At 37.1% G+C, this 17,815-nt stretch overlaps 1 protein-coding gene across 1 annotated transcript in view; it reads left to right on the top strand.

Annotated features, from left to right (window-relative positions):
- LOC113045128 (ephrin type-A receptor 3-like) overlaps positions 1-17,815 on the top strand; it is a 107,543-nt gene that overhangs the window by 42,640 nt on the left and 47,088 nt on the right. The window contains exons 4-5 of the mRNA XM_026205311.1: positions 12,155-12,310; positions 15,304-15,639. Coding sequence (XP_026061096.1) covers positions 12,155-12,310; positions 15,304-15,639 — 492 coding nt within the window. The remainder of the gene's footprint in view (positions 1-12,154; positions 12,311-15,303; positions 15,640-17,815) is intronic.

A 17,815-nucleotide genomic window follows, 5' to 3' on the forward strand; every position in this document is an offset into this window, starting at 1 on the left:
GTGTTGTGGTGGAATGGCCTAAATCAGCGAGCCAGGAGAAACATGATGTTCCCCTTCACTGATCTAAGTAATTGGAACGGGTTTACTCAGTTTTGGAAAGGTGCTCTGCTAACATGGGGCAATCCGGGCTGACTAGAGTTTTTTATCTATTTATTTATTTTATCTGGCCTGTGCATCCAATATCCTTGTGTGTGTGTTTGTGCATGTTTTGCCCATTACAAGGAGGGGTGTCACAAAGCTTAACCCGGTGACTTCTGGGATATTTCCATTCCCCCGCTTGATCACAGGCGCTCAGTTTGGACGTTTTTTGAAAATCTCTTTAAAAATATATCTACATTGTTACTATGAAAACATATATGCCAATTTATAGATTTATATATCTTTTTGTTTTATATTATTATAAAATATTTTATAGTATTATTTTTGTAAAATCATATATATATATATATATATATATATATATATATATTAGGGCCGGGACTCGATTAAAAAAATTAATCTAATTAATTAGAGGCTTTGTAATTAATTAATCAAAATTAATCGCATTTTAATCGCATATAAATATTTGACCTGAGAACAGTGAGAAGTAATTTTTTTCACATGGATTTCTTGTATACCATTGAATAATGACTGAATACATAAGCTTAAGCAACAAAATATTGTTTATTTTTATTCAACCAAGTCTAGCAGACCAGTGCAATTTTTGCCATGAAGTGTAGCAATAGCATATTTAGAAACAGTTTAGAAATAGTACATTTCACAAATTCAGGAAGCTTATAGGTGCTGGAACCTTCTGTAAAGTGTTTTTTTTTTTTTAAGTAAAACACAATACTGTCAAATACATTCAGAACATTGGAAACCCTGACTATTAGAAAACATCTCTCTGTTGCTTCAGAGGCCATAACATACTAAGTCCAACTCTCAATAACCTTGGCCAAAACAATAAAGAGTTCAACATAAACTGTTGCACCAACAAAATAATGCATAGTTCAACATAAAATGTAAAGTCCATGCTAGCTGCTATATGTTTTGCGGTGAGGTGATACTTGAGGTTCGATCATGTGCTGCGGTGATGTGCGAACGCTAGTTGTTGCTTCTGTATAATCGGTCCACCGAAACTCATCCAGTGTGAAACGTTCCGCGGTTCAAAAATAAGTTATTCAAAATGCAGGCATTTTTTTCTGTAATTAATTAATCTTAGTTAACGCGTTATTTTTTGTGTAATTAATTAATCTATATTAATTATAATCTATAATTAATATATATATATATATATAACTGCTGGATTGTGGTGTGTTTTTGCAAACTATCAAAGTAACATTATCTAATGTTAACTATCTACTTACCAAATGTTAGTTAAAATTAAATTAATACCATAAAAACTACTTCCATGCTGTGAAAGTGTGCGGTCACTTTTACAAGCTCTGTTTTAGATTTTTTTTTTCTGCACCTCGAGCCTTAGCTGTTATTTTTCCCTTTAATCTTTCTTTTACCAGCAATCTTTCCAATGACAGAGATAATTATTCAGTGACCCGTTTAGCTCAGAAAACAGCAGCCGACGAGATAAATGCATTTTTGTTGAGGCAACTCCCGGGTGAATAGCTGCCCCATGCATGATTGTGGGCCGGCTGTAGCTATTACAGAGAAAAGCCCTTAGTTCAGCTCATCTGGAGCTCTGCTCGGCCTGGAATAGCGACATGTTGATTTTCTATTGATGTACTGCAGTGCTCAGACTTAGCATGAAGAGGAGAGAGAAGAGTTTAAAAATGATTTTCAGAGTCTGTCCTCTCTTTGATGACACAAAATCAATATCTCAGAGCGGCCCGGCCCGGCCCACTGCCCATCAGGTGAATGAAAATGGTGAGAGAGGAAGAATCTCTTGGGTTTTTGTGAGGCAGTCAGCAGAGTTTCATGTTGAATTATGCTTCTCTCTATTAAAGTATCCTGTTTAGTGTATTTTAGTGCTATTTTACTACTGGCAGTACCTCACTGTTTGTTTGTGGGATTCACAATGATACAAACACACACGAACACACACACATATTCACGCTCAATGTACATTCACATAACTTTATTTAAAAAAAAATAAAAATAAAATAAGGATACGAGTAGCCCCTGATGAACAAAGTAACATAAGCAGAATTAAAAAAATACAAATAGTTGAGGTATCAGAAATCAGAAATATTTGGAAGCATTTAGCTAATTAATAATAATTTTATCATTTATATTTGTTTAATTTATTGCATTTATAATACTTTATATAAAAATGATATATTAATAGTTATTCAAACTATTTAAAATAAAATTATTTTTATTATTATTATTATTATTATTACTACTGTTATAATAATAATAATAATTATTATTATTATTTATATGAATATTCTTTATATTTATGAGATGACCCTGGCATATATGAATTTTTAAAAAAAAAAAAAAAAAAAATACACACACAAAGATGAATTAGCAATCATAGTTGTGAGCATTTAAGTAATTAAATAATTATTAATTTTCATAATGTGTTTGAAAATTTACCAGGGATATTATGTGTGTGTATCTATAAGGTGTGATTTTTTTTTTTAAATAAGTTTTTGTCTAAACTTATTTATTCATTCATGTATTTGTTTGTTTCTGTTTATTTGTTTTAAAACATTTAACATTTAAAAAGCTATTTTAATTAATACAAGAAGGAGTAACAGTAGTATTAATAAAAATAATGTATATTTATATTTTAATTTATATTTAAATTTAGAGTGCGCATGTGTGCGCGTGTGTGTGTGTGTGTGTGTGTGTGTGTGTGTGTGTGTGGCCCCCTCATCTAAGGTTAGATGAGTCATGGTGTCTGAGCTGTCCCCTTCACAGCTGATTGGCAGCCTGCCGTCTGTCTCTCTCCCTCTGAGAGAAGCAGAAAGAACCGAGGAGGAGAGCGAGAGGAGGAGCGGCGCGGGGATTTGGTTTGCTTCAGTGCTTATTAGGATTTAGCCCTGATTTGGGCTCTTACGGGGAAAGAAGGCACTCAGGTTGCATTTAGCCAAGCTGTGAATGTCTCCATTTGGCCTCCAGAGCTTTAGCTCAGTGCTTGCTAACCGGGCAAAACATTTCAGGTCACAGTTTTCTTTTATGTAACCCCTGAGGACAGCTTATAACCCTGGTGAGGTAACAGCTGTAGACAATATACAGCTCAGGAGTTTCCAGAAGGCACAATAAGAGCTGGTTAGAGGCAGAGTGATTTAGAAATTAATTGAGAGCGTGACTAGGGATGCATGATGTTAAATGAATGAGGAAGTGTTCGTACCCAACCTGGAATCATTACCCATCCGGGAATCCTTTAATCTGAAAAGTAGAAGAAATACTTGCTAAAACCCTGTCCTATGCAGTCCTGACAGCTTCTTTTATTTTATTTTATTTTGTGATTTAGTATGTGATTAAATGTCTTCGTGGTTAGAGAAAAGTTTTTTTCATTTTGCTATAGGTTCAGCGATGGGGTTAATGTATTAAAGCAGATGTATCAATATATAGATATATAGATATAGTAGTTTCGGTTCTGTTCCAGCTTTCTCTCAGTAAAGAACGACAGCAGGCGGGCAGTTTGGCAGACGTGTCCATATCTCCCTGGCCTCCAGGACATGAGCAGACAAGCCCTGAACATTTCATCAACTCATAACGACTTTTTGAAATCATGCTGACTCTCACTCTTTTCTTGTATTCTTTCTCTCTGTCCCTTTTAGATGATATACGTGCTTTACAATGTCTTAAAACATTCAATCACAATTCAGAAGCATAACCATCTGTTTTACAAATCCCTATTAAAGGGCCAGTTCACCCAAAAATGACAATTTTGTCATTTGCTCACTTTTGTGCCACACCTGTATGACTTTCCTTCTTCTGTGGAATCACATTGGCTTTCCTTTTATGAAATCAATAGAGATATCTTATTTTGTGTGTACATGATCATAGTTTTCCTCTTTCCCAGACAGCAACATAGTGTTGGCCCAGATCCGGCCCACATCTGGAGGACGTGAAATCCAGATTGTGGTCCGACACTGGTTGCTGTCTGGGTTGTGTGAATTATCTCATTAATAAACCAGGTATAAAATCTGTCACTGGGACAGTACCCTTTCAGAAGGTCTACTAGTATGTGCCATTTAGGCACTAGTATGTACACTTAAGATATGAATAATGTGCTAATATGCAATTTTTAGGAGTTAATAAGGTGAATTCTGATTGGATAAAGTCTAAAAGTAATTAATGTAGGCGCATTTACCAAATTTGGTTTTTGGTTTGACAGGTTTTTAATGATGCTTTCAGTCTCTGAGAAAAATGTCATCTTTCAAAGGCCTAATATGTAGCACCCTAAAAGCCAAGGTTTGTGAACTGCTAATTGTGTTTATTCTAGGTTATTAGATTCGATGTTCCTGCACAGGAAGTGTAGCTAATTATGTTGTCATTACAGCGGTCCAACACATGCATGGCATTGTTCTGAAACGTTAACGGCACATCTGTCATAGGCATCAAAATCTGAGAGGAAAACAAAGAGCTTGGGTTTTATATCTCACTCCCCTACGCCACCCTCATTCCTGCAGAGATATCCGTCTGCTCCTTTGTCTGCCAGATACACTCTACTCTCTCATGACAAATGAGGCCTGTCATTGTTTAGAGCCCTTCAGGAACAGCTCCTTATGTCAATGTCCAACCCTAATACGTTCGGGGAATGGTTTTATGAAATCATAAACAGTAAATGGAGATACAGGTAGAGGCCCTGCAGTGAAGGCAACTGCCAGCGAATGACAAAAGGAGTTCCTGGAAATCTAACACAAGGCATTGAAATTGAATCCCTTTATCTCGCCGACGTTTATTAGAGGCAGGAACAATCGTCTGCCGTGTTTTTCATATCCTGAGATTTGAATGTGATTTGCGCCAAGCCTGGCTGATACAGTCCAGTCGTTTCCTCTTAAATAACATTAGCACCTGTGTCGCATTGCCATGTGAAAGATATCAGTGAAGAAGCCGTCATTTCGTCAGAGCTCCGAGGTTAGGTGCTCAAGTGCATTTCGCACCCCGATCAGATAGTTGTAATGTCCTGACCCATGCATCCTCTGCATATGAGATTGCAGAATGTGGAGGAAGTGGTTGTGTTCACGTGCTGGATGTCCTCGACCCCTACGGTGGCCCCTCAGGTTTTAAGACAAGTCAAATCCCATTATCTCCCACCCTGTGTCTATTGATGCTTTCCGTATTGAAGTTCAATAGAGAGGCCTTGCGTAATCCCATAGAAACATTCCGCTTAAGGGAGGGGATTATTAAATGAGAGTGTTATCTTAAAATGACATTGCCCTGTCGACCACAGGGGCCAATCACATGTCTTTCTCTGGGCTGTGGGGAGATGCTCAGAGTGGCATACTAGCTTTTTTTTTAATACTTAGTATGCAGTGTGTATGCTATGCGCAATTTAAAAATTCACATAATAGACGGATGACCTACAGCATTTGCCAGACTTTGCAATATACAGCCAAAGCACACCATGTGAGATGTATCCCATAATGCAGTGCTGCCAAAATTCTAGTGTGATTAATGAATCTAAAGTAAAATCCGTATGATTTTTTAACATGGTATTTAAAGTTGGGTTATGTTGACTTATTGTGAACTTCTAATACTTACTTTTAGCTGAAAATGAGGTTCATTTTGGACTGAGTTAATTGGTGCCATTCAAATTAAATTAAAAGGTTCCCACAGTTATGCAAGACATTATTATGCGATTTTTGTCTCTACAAAATTATTATTATTATTATTTCCTTATTCAGTAATCATAAATAACTGGAAGGGTAATTTATTATTATAAATGTATTTTTTATTGTTCATTGTGACAGTATAGCATATACTATTTGAAAAGTTTAGCACTGTGTAATATTTGTCAATTAAAAAAATAGTAAACCATATATAGTGCATTATGCATATATTCAATTTGTTTTGAATAACGAGCATGATTTGAAATCATTTTAGTTGACAATAACAACACTGCTGTAAACATGCCTGTTACTCTGCAAGCTGGAACATAGAGACAAAATAGTGTCAAAGACATCATGAGTACAGCAGATTTCTGATGTGACTTTTCGAGTACATTGAATTTGTCATTTCCAGTGTGGGTGTGTTTAGAGGAAGGCTAATCTTAAGACCTATCTAGAGTGTCTTCTTCCATTTTCGTTCCTTGTGAGTTTGTAGGCACATTATGATGTAGGCAGAGTGTGATGGGCACATCCTGATCGTCCATGTCCTGATATCATATGATGCAGTAACACCAGCTCTTAGAGCTCCATCTGTGAGTCTCCACACAGCCTTATCACATACAGACCAGGATGCAGCTCACTGCTGGTGATTACCTATCTTGTGTGTGTGTGTGTGTGTGTGTGTGTGTGTGTGTGTGTGTGTGTGTGTGTGTGTGTTCCAGTAATGATGTCATCCTCCAGAAAGTAATTCACAGTTATCTAGGGGTGTGTGATTTCTATTTCTTTGCCTGAGGTAGCGAGAGACACCAAGACACCTCCGTGAGTGTATTCTCTCTTACACACACACACACTTGTTTAGCCCGGGGACTAGGTATTGCTCTTTCGGGATGTGATTGTATTTCATATGAATTTCACACTTGTTGGGGAAAAAAAACAGCATATCCTAGACTGTTGTGGAAAGAGTTTGATTGACACATCCATATTCCACAGCGGTTTTAGGCCCATTTGCCTACTAGCCGTTTTCCCATGTTCCTTTTATCAGCAGTTCACTTGCTATTGAAAAACAGTAAATTAGCAGCTACGTCTGTAACAGTGTACATGTCATACATTGTTAATCTCAGGTGAACCTAGTTGTTATCTAAAAAAATTGGGGAATGCAAATGCCAAAAAAATTTGCAAAGACATGCCTGCCCTTGTCCTCGCCATGCAATTAACGTTGTCCTTATTGATGCTGATGCAAGGTAGTTTTTGCGAAAAGCATTATTGAAGAGGCGTGTGTCGTGCTCAACACCAGAGCACTGTTTACTTACTGTCATTTCTTTAAAAAGACAAGCACCGTCTGATGCATTATGTATGAGCACGACGACGGCTATGGGGTTGGTAATTTTCTGTCTTGCGAATTTGTTTTCTAGCCGAACAAAGGCCAGTAATTGAAAAATGCACACCTCTGCTTTGACGTCTGATTGGATAAAGAGGGATGTTGTTGAAATCTGTTCTGCCTGTTTACTGCTGTGATAGCCAATTAGCACAGAGAAAATTTGTTTAGATTATAATCAGTGATACATGGATGCGATGTGACAGTGTTGCAGTCAGATAACCCAAACGGGTCATACTTCATCAGTGGCGTACGTTGAGTTGTCGGGTCCCGTTTGACTTCTTTATAAGAGATGGAGGAAGTGAATCGGGATATCTAGATGAAAAGTGAACTCATAAATGAAGAATTATTCATTTTGGAATTGATTACTCACTTTACCGTTGACTATGATATCAGTACTGCTGAGATCAGACATTTCATGTGCATTAAGTGGATGCATATACTTTACATAAATCTTTTCAAGCTCTTGTATTTTCTCTGTTTTTCCTTTATTTATTTTTAAAAAATTTCTAAAGCATTATTATAACACATCACACAATTATCGAACATCATAAAACACTTTCACCATTAAATATTTGAGCAATGCTGTAATCAGATTCCACAGATGACCGCTACTCTGTAAATTAAAATGACGATTAAGTTTGTCTCATAAACAATGTTGTCTTGTGAGTGGATCGTTTTCATATGCGCTCGCCTCCCTGAAGCGTTGCGTTTTCCCTTTTTTTATGTTCAGGAATCACATCTAAAAGCTATTGATTGCCATAAACAAAAAGCTGGAGTCAGATGGGTATGAATTTTTAATGGGGCAAACCTCCTGGAGATATCCGAGATGTAGATTTCTGGAGCGTTCGCTTCCCCTTGTCTTTTGATTTACTATTGGAGTGAGAGCACATGCTGTTGGGAGGAGCGGACGCAGTGCTTTACTTTTCCTCAGACGTATCGCTGCACTTGGATGCTGAAGTATTGAAAAATCTCTCTGTTGTGATGTATGAAGTTTGGGCTGCCTTATACAAGAGGCATAGATGTAGATTTGGGGGTCCCAAGTGTACTACCTCCATTCCATGGATGTTTGTAAAGTTGTGAGTTGTCCATAATCATGCGTCTAATGCATGCATCTCAACTCAAAAAAAGATTTAATACAAGTATGTCCAAACTGTAAATCATTTCACTGGTTTTTACTTATTTCACTGCTAAAAAAATACATTAATAATAAATACATTTAAAAAAAAATCATGTTTATAAATGAACACGCATAAAGACTCACTATTTCAATCATTTTGAAAATTTTATTTGAATAGTGCTTCTCACAACACATATTACTTCAAAGCAGGTTCACAGAAAATGTTTGTTTCAATTTTACAATTAGGAAGTATTCTGTTTTCATTCAGAGATGAGTATGTCCATATATGGCAGTAATATGTACCTGTAATATAATTCATGTTATTAGGTTAGTTAATGTCATGTATTCAGTTAAGCAGATGCAACAAACATTATTGCGTTCCTATGATTACAATATATTGACAATGATGGACAGTTTTGTATGCTGATCCAAAGTTGGCATCAGCTGAGGTCTTTGTAAGTGTTGGCCCCATCTGAAATCTTCAAAAAGGCTGGATCCATACTGAAACTGGTGCAATCTGTAGTTAATCTGTAGAGAATCAGTAAAGCAAAATGAGAATAATTAGCTGCTGTCCATTGCATTTCAGATAAAAGATGATCACGTGTATTTAGAGATTTAATAACACACTTAATGAGAGCTGTATGAATGCTTGGCTAAAGAGATGTGCCTTTAATTTAGATCTAAACAGGGAGGGTTGACAAGTATTGGATAACTAGTCAGCCGCCCTGACCCTTCACTTTTCCTGACATGAAAATTATACTGTTGGGAATTTTTTTTTGTTGTTCAAATAGTACTTATGTCTTTAACTCTGTCAGACACTGCTTTTCAAATAAACATCAAACTTCCCTGAGCCTTATGACTCCAATAGGAGCAATTTCCAGTGTTTCACTCTCACTTGAGATTATTTGCATTGAATATAATTTGGGTTTGGCACAATGAACAAAAATTGTGGCTATTCAATCTTCGTCCCAGCCGTATTATTTTCACTGCTTGAGTTCAGCACGTACTGCTGAAATGGCTGTGGTAACGCTGAGTCTTTGAAACTCATCTGAACAGATGCTGGAGGTCATAGACTTCTTCTCTCCGAAACACTTTGAAAGACTTTCAAAGATTGTTACGCAGAAGGGAATTTCCTGTGGCCGTAAGGGCCTATGTGTGTTCGCTCCAGATTGTGTGTGTGTTTTTGGTGTGTGTTTGTGTGTGGTCAGGCTGCCTGGGAGTTCTGATATACCGCTGTGGATCAGTGCCAGGAAGGAACAGCCAGGCAACCCTCATCAGCAGTCCAAAACTCTCCAGTGCAGCGGCACGGTGCCCAGCCTTCACCCCAGACGCTCCACTTCTGATTAGGCTTTCTAAGAGCAGAGCCCTGCTCATCTCTTTTTCTATCTCTCTCCTTCTCTTTCCAACCGCTACAACTCAACAAAATCCCACCACACTCAAGACTAACATGCTCTTGAACCTAATTTGAATTTATTTGTTTGCTTATGGCTATTTAGGAGGCCGTGAAATGTATCCCAACTGGCTGACTTTTTCATTTGAATAAGGACAATGAAATGGGATGGCGTGGTGTAGTGGTTAAGGTTCATGGGGTGGTAATTGGAAGGATGCTGATTCGATCCCTCCATTGTTGTCCAAAGGAACAAATAAGTTTTTGTGGCTCAGCAGGTAAAGCATGGCTCTATCAGTGCTACTGTTTGATAGCGCCTCGCTATCAGGTGAGGTTTTCCCACCAGTGTATTTTATCAATGAACATGTTCAGTGACAAGTATTGATCCAAGTTATTCAGATCATTGTTCTGGAAGGCATGCGTTCCTCCAGGGAGAATGGAGCTGATGAAGCCATAGCCTAGCTATTAGCACCAATGTTGGAAAACCACTTTTGCTTGTAGTATGCCAGCTTATTCTACTTAACCCTAAACAATCTACTAATACTCTAATGACAGTTATTTGACATGTATTTACAAATTTACTTAGCATTAACATAATGTATAAAGATTTATCATCTAAATAAAGTGTAACCCATTTCCTTTGTACATGTATGTGTGTGTGTGTTTATATATACATCATATCAATCACATCAATATACACAGTAGACATTCATATATTATGTTAACTTTTATTTTGGATGCGATTAATCTTCAGCCCTAATGCCAACTTTAAATAATTTTGTTTCTCAAGTAAATGTACCCTTAAAAAAAAAAAAAAAAAAGGTTTTATATTTGTACTGGACAAACAACACAAATTAAAACTGGCTCCCATGATAAATCAAAGAAGCAATGGAGGCTTATGAAAGTTACACATTGTATTTCTATTCATGTTTTTAGAGGAAAAGAGAAACTGCAACAAGTGCTATGAGAATATATAGGAACCGAGGTGGAGATTGGATCTTTGCGGTGCAGGGTTAGCATGCCGCTCTCTGCCGTTTGTGGATTTATGGGTGAGCAAGGGAGCTGCAGGCCTTGATTAAATCCGTGACCTTCACCACTCACACAGGCAATCAAGGCGAGGATAAATTCATCATTGCATTGATCCATCAATTGAATTGCGTTTCCGACACTAGCGATGGCTTGACCTCGGCGGCCAGCTGGATTGTCTAATTTGCTCACGGTGCAGATTGCTAACGCTCTCGCCTTAACTGCACTGTGAATTTACGTCTCTACCCCTGAGACGCGCCATCACAAACCACTTCCCTCCCACCAACATCCCCTCAACGAGTGCCAGGCAGCAAAGCAATCAAATAAATATGCCCTTTCCAATTCATTAACATTCACACAGCCTCCAAATTTACATATATTAGAATATGCAGAATCCCTATGTGGTGTGTTTTTTTTTTTTTTTTTTTTTTGGTGCCTTGAGCTAGAGTGAGGCTAACACCATGCTAAAGTCATACACGCCACCTTCATCTACTCCTCTACGCACTCCTTCTCTCAGTCCTATGTTTGTGAGAACACTTCGCGTTTGTAAATGGGTAGAAGACTGAATTCCTCCTCACGTATTTCATATGGTTCCTTAGAGGGACCAAGAAATTAGGTCATCCATTGGGGCTCTGAGGCAAACAAATGAATATGAGAAGCATATGTGAATAAGATGGGAAATAGAAAGAGAAAGATAGAAAAGTGAAAGCGAGAACTCGATTTTGCATTTTGAGGACAGAGTCAGGTTGCCATTCTCTAGTTTGTAAACATAATCGTGGTGTACTCTGTGGCAGGGCAATTGTGGAATCTGAATCCAAGTCTTAAGAATGTGTTTTGGTTTTGCGAAGCCCTTTAGGGACGCTCTGCTACAAGAAACTATTTGTAATTCCTGCATTCGGGCTCATTTTTTTCTACTGGTTATATAAGTCCGTGTTGACTGACCCATTTTTACAGAACACGGGATGTTGTAACAGCTCTGAAAAGGGAAAAAGAATGTGTATTTACAGCTGAAGTGTGTACTTTCTTTGCATCCTTGAAAGAATTCCAAAAATAATGAATGTTTATAAACCATTTTTTTCAAATGCTGTCTACCATTGGTTAGACAAACAGTTAGTCATGACCCAAACTCATCCTACTCACTTCTGATGGTGACAACTGGTTTTGTTTGGTTGTTCTGTTGGCAAAGTTGTTGATTTATGGATATTAGAGGTCAGTCTGGAAGACCACTTAGATGATATGGTAGATACTCTTTAAAAACTGGTCTACTTTTTTACTTTACTTTTTTTTTATTGTTTCGCTTCATGTTTTATTTCATGTTGTTTTACTTATTGTTATTTCATTTGGTTTATTTATTTTTTTAGTGTTTGTTTCATTTCATTTTGTTTAGTGTTTAGTTTTGTTTCGTTTTTTTGTTGTTTTATGTTTTCTTTTGTTTTGTTTTTTTGTTTTTGTTTTTTGTTTTACTGGAGTGCTCTTTGAAGATGTATGTCTAACATTTCAGTCTTCATGTGTCTGTTTTGCAGCCTGCAGGCCAGGCACCTACAAGGCCTCTTCCATGGATGCCTACTGCACCAAGTGTCCACCGCACAGTTTCGCCCATCAGGAGAAATTCTCCGAGTGCTCCTGCGAGAAGGGGTTTTACAGAGCTGACATGGACCCACGGTCAATGGCATGTACACGTGAGTGATCCAGCACTAAACTAATAAATCTATGTTAGATAGATCATGCATGGCTGATGATGGGCAGAGAGATCCATAGCTGGATGAACTGATGGAGAGAGGGGTGAATGAATAGGTGGAGGTAATTAAGAATGCACGAATGTACATTATAAGTGTATGGATACATTAGATTTATGGATAAACTGTTGAAAATAAGGATAATAGGTGGATGCATGGACTGGTAAAATGATGGTGAGTTAGTTGAATGGATAGTTCTAATAATGGATGGAAGGACTGACAGACAGATGGATAGAAAAATGGATGTATAGAGGACAGGTTTTTTATAAGAAGAGGCTGGAGGCTGTTTTCCTTATTTATTCTTATAGACTGGACTCAGTACATTTTCACCTCCATCACTGTCTCATCATCATACATCATGTCAGATTGGACGTTTAACGCTGCGTTTACAAGATTGGTGAGGTCACCTTATACAGACCAGGATAGTGAGTCATTGCCTATGTGTGTGTGTGTGTGTGTGTGTTGCGGTGGGTTGAAGGGCGGAAGAACGAAAAAGAGAACAGAAATAAATGAATGAGAAAGAAAGAACCCAATACGACAGATCCTAATTAAAGGACTCATTCATCTGATAAGACAAATCATGCGTGGAGCTAAACATATGGATTCACTTAATGACCTTTAGTTGTAATACATCACGCACACACTTACACACAAACTCACCTCCCACCCCAAACACACACACTCTCACTGCTTGCTTAATGTAATGATAAAATTAATTAGGGCGACAGCAGTGAAATGAGACTGTTTGTACTGTATATGAAAATCATGTGCCAGGAAATAAAAATGATGTGCTAATGTGATTACTTAGAAACCAGCTGTAAATCACACATATGCGTGTCAACAACATCACATTCAGTTTATGCGCATGTTTTCACTTTTACAACTCAAGCTTTTTTTATGCAGTATTCCAAAATGTTAAACCTGTTTGAAAATGGCCATTATGCTCTTGTTCTCATCAAGGTTTTAATTAAGAATCCACTATTAACAGTAATATTGTTAAATATTATTACAATTGAAAGTAGCAGTTCTCTATTTTGACATAATTTGAAATGTAATTTATTAACTGAATATTCAGAGGCCATTACTCCAGTCTTCAATGTCTCTTGAATCTTCAGAAATCATTATAATATGCTAATTTGGTGCATATTTCTTATTATCAGTGCTAAAAGACTTGTGCTGGTGATTTTTTTTTTTTTTTTTTTTTTGTGCAAACTGGGATACATTGTTTTAGGGTTCTTTGATAAACAGAAATGTAAAAAAAGAAAAAGAAAAAAAAAAGAAAAAAAAACTTGGAAAAAGGGATGTTTTAATGCATCCTTGCTAAACAACAGCAATCAAATATATTTTTAATCATTGTTCTAAATTTTTTTAAACAAAATTTTGTATAAGGGTCTTTTTCTGTTTAAAAGGACACTCTCTCTTTTAACTCAGTAGCTGGAATGACCTTTAGGTTGTGCAACATATAGACTTCTTCATCTACAGGTGACCACAAACACACTGATCCGTGTCCCAGAGGAGCCCCCTCCATCCCCCAGCAGCTAGTAGATCTGGTGAAATGTCATCGCCACAGTCATTTAAAGTCCTCCACCCTGATCCCCTGTTTCCTCTGCTTCATTTACTCTCTCTATCCTGAAGCTCTCTCGCAGCCTCTTCAAACCCTTTGAGCAGTGAAAGCAACCATCATTCTCTAGGAATAGAGATGAGTGTGTTTGATTACTGAGGCTTTGCAAAAACAATTTGTGTCCGTGTGGAATAGAACCGTGCATTGGCGGTTCTTCCTATCTAATTCGCTTGCCTTTGGCTGTATTTTCCTGTTTCCACCACGCACATTCATATGAGAACATATTTCAAAGAGAAGACACCCTGCTGAACAGAGTTGTGTTAAAAAACCTTTACTGGAGTTGTGCATAGTTGCAGCTTTAGCAGGTTAATAAAGAAAAGAGCCCATGGCAGCACTATCCAGCACCCCACAACCTGTTCAGACCTACCATTATCATGCCCTCCTTTGAATGAACATTACCCTTAATGCACTGCATCAAGGCAATATGGGAAGCATTTAGTGTAAAAGTTACAGCTTAACAGCACAGGAGAACCTCCAGGTTTTTCTTCCTATTTATTTGTTCCTCGTTTGTCTCAGTTGGTGTGCTTACTTCAGTGAGAGTGCTGCACAGTATGGTTTTCCTATTTCTGACTGGCAAAAAAAAAGTGAAAAGAAAAGTGCAGGAGAAGTTGCTCAAGTGTTTTTTTTTTTGTTGTTGTTTTTTGCTAGATTTTTCACTGACTTCAAGAATTATGTTTTACATAATGTGGTCACCCAAACCCCCCGGGTGATATCGAGTGATAACAACTGAATGATATTAATTGATTTTATGTTTTCATTGTTTTATGTATTATATTAAACTTAATAATATTTAAATATAAATATATATGTGCACAATTATGATTTTTATTGTAAAGATTTATAATTATAGAGATTGATATATTCATTTCTTTGGAAAAATTGAAAGGGATTTTTACATGGAACCCAATTGTTGTTCTCTATTAGACAAATTACTTTGTTTTCTTGATGCATAAATCAATTTGTGCATTTATTTGCCACATATTTACCAATCTAAGATTGAAACAAACACTGGACCAAATATTTTGTTTTTGTGTTAATCATAATTACCAAATGTCCCATTGATCATACAGATTAATATGGGAAGTGATTTATCCTCATTTTTTAAGTTAATAGATTTTTTTTTAAACATATTTATTGTCTTTATTATTTATTTATTTATTTATTTATTTTTTATATATATATATTGAATTTTTGTCACAGCCACCAGTTGATAGAGATGTAGGTTCATATAGTAGAAACACAAACTGGATTTTTATACCATCTGAGTAAATTAAAATAACACTCTTTTCTACCTTTTTTTTTTTTTTGACTCCAGGGCCTCCATCTGCAGCCGAGAACCCTATCTCCACCCTGAATGACACCTCTGTGACTTTAGAGTGGAGTCCTTCCAGAGACAGCGGCGGCCGGGGGGACGTCACCTACAACGTCCACTGCAGGAAGTGCACCAACGACGGCAAAACATGCAGCCCCTGCAGCAACAGCGTCCATTTCGTACCTAGACAGTTTGGTCTCTCGATCCCTAAAGTGTTGATCACGGACCTGCTGTCCAACACCAACTACACCTTCAGCATAGAGGCGGTGAACGGAGTGTCCGATCTGAGCCCGGACCCTAAACAACAAGTCACAGTCAACATCACCACCAGTCAGACAGGTAGATTGCATCTTTTCTTTCATGCTAATGTTTAAATGATGTTGAAAATTGTTGGTTTAAACAAACTAACATCAGATAAGATCTGACTGACTGAAATTTGGGGAGTTGTGTCCTAGTGGTTAGAGAGTTTGATTCCTAACCCTAGGGTTGTGGGTTCAAATCTCGGGCTGGCAATACCACGATTGAGGTGCCCTTGAGCAAGGCACCGAACCCCCAACTGCCCCCCGAGCGCCGCAGCATAAATGGCTGCCCACTGCTCCAGGTGTGTGTTCACTGTGTGTGTGTGTTCACTGCTCTGTGTGTGTGCACTTCGGATGGGTTAAATGCAGAGCATGAATTCTGAGTATGGGTCACCATACTTGGCTGAATGTCACTTTCACTTTTCATTTTGTCACTTTGTGCAGCATTTTGCTTTAAAGACTGACAAATTATTCAAATGTTGATTCGTGTCGGACCTGTTTAGGATGCAGTGTTACACTTTGAATGCCAAAGCTGGCGCAATGCTGCATGTTTATAAACTGAAAACCAGAATGCCTTAGGCGATAGATTTTCTGTGAAGAGGTCCTCATTAGATCCAAAAATGATTTGAAGGAATTTTTGTAGTCAACGTGTGCGCGTCTGTGTTACAAAAGAGGTAAACAGTCTTTTTTCCCCCCACTTTCTTTATTCACAATGTTATACATCCCGAACCTTTACGCTGTCAGCAAAGGTTATCTTTTTTTATTTAGTGATATTTCTACAAACTCTAGTGTTTGACAGCCCTTGTGTCGGGTGTGTGTTTTTGTTTGTTATGCAGCGTATTGTTGATTTTCCCCGGCAATGTTGCTCTGCTCAAGGTCCCAGCTTTCGATATCAGACAAAGTAGAGGTTTGGTCCAGCCAGAGGGTTATTGTTGGACCAGATTGGCATCTGCAGATTCCCATCTTGCTCTCTCGCACATACACACAACCTCTGTGGAAGTTCATAATTTCATAGTAATCCAAATGCTCTAAATAATACATATCATCGAATATGTTATCTGCAGTCAGGACTCGTTCTGAGGTGCTAAAATGTGCTGAAGACAGAACTGCCCTCACAAATTTCTGTCTCACACCCCTGACAGGGGTCATCAGTGCAGGCGTGTTCTCATTAAATGTGTGTTTGGGAATGTGTATATGGTGTATTGGGCCTTGCGTAAGGCTCCGGCTGAGCTATTAAATATGTATGAAGATGTTGAGGCTGTAGAGGGAAGCTCTTGAGCAGAACGAGCACATGCTGAGAGAGAGGCGCTTAGTGTCGGAACAGGGTCAAAGATCCCAATGATTTATACATTCAGCCACGTCAGACCATGAACCAACCCCAATCCGAATATTATACAGTTTAGAGCAATTTAGGAATTAATGCTGCTCATAAAAATTCACATTTAATGGCACACTCTTCAGAATAAAAATTCCACAAAAAGTTTTCACAGCCTGATGCAATGGAAGATACTTTTTAAAGTACCACAAGCAAGTTTTATTAGTTTATTTGTATTTAATTTATTTATTTCTGGATTTGTTACTTTCTAGTTCTTTAGAAAATGAAGTGGTTTAAACCAGAGAAAATCAAGAAATTATAGATCATGGCCATGGCTTTCTTTCTTTCTTTCTTTCTTTCTTTCTTTCTTTCTTTCTTTCTTTCTTTCTTTCTTTCTTTCTTTCTTTCTTTCTTTCTTTCTTTCTTTCTTTCTTCTTTTTCTTTCTTTCTTTCTATATTTCTTAATAACACCATAAAGCCTTGGCCATTAAATTTAACGATTAATTATTAATGTAATTATTTAATACTTCTGTAAGTATGATACGTTTTTATTATTTCCATATAATTAAGTATAAAATATTTTTGGAAATTATAAGTAGAGTTATGCAGTATAGAAATGCAGTAAAAACAGTAATATTGTGAAATATTTTTTACAAAAAAAAAATATATTTTTATACATCATGAAATTTAGTGTATTCCTGTGATAGCAAATATGAAATATATTCTTTCAGAAATCATTCTATTTAGTGCTCAAGAAATATTTCTTATTGCTGCATAATATTTTTATAAAAGTTGTTTTTTAAAAAGAAAAGTAAATTGTTTATTTGACAATAGAAATCACTGTCACTCTTGATCTATTTAATGTATCCTTCTGAATAAAACTATGAATTATATTTTTTAT

The sequence above is a fragment of the Carassius auratus genome, chromosome 27 (assembly GCF_003368295.1).
Source record: "Carassius auratus strain Wakin chromosome 27, ASM336829v1, whole genome shotgun sequence".
NCBI lineage: Eukaryota > Metazoa > Chordata > Actinopteri > Cypriniformes > Cyprinidae > Carassius > Carassius auratus.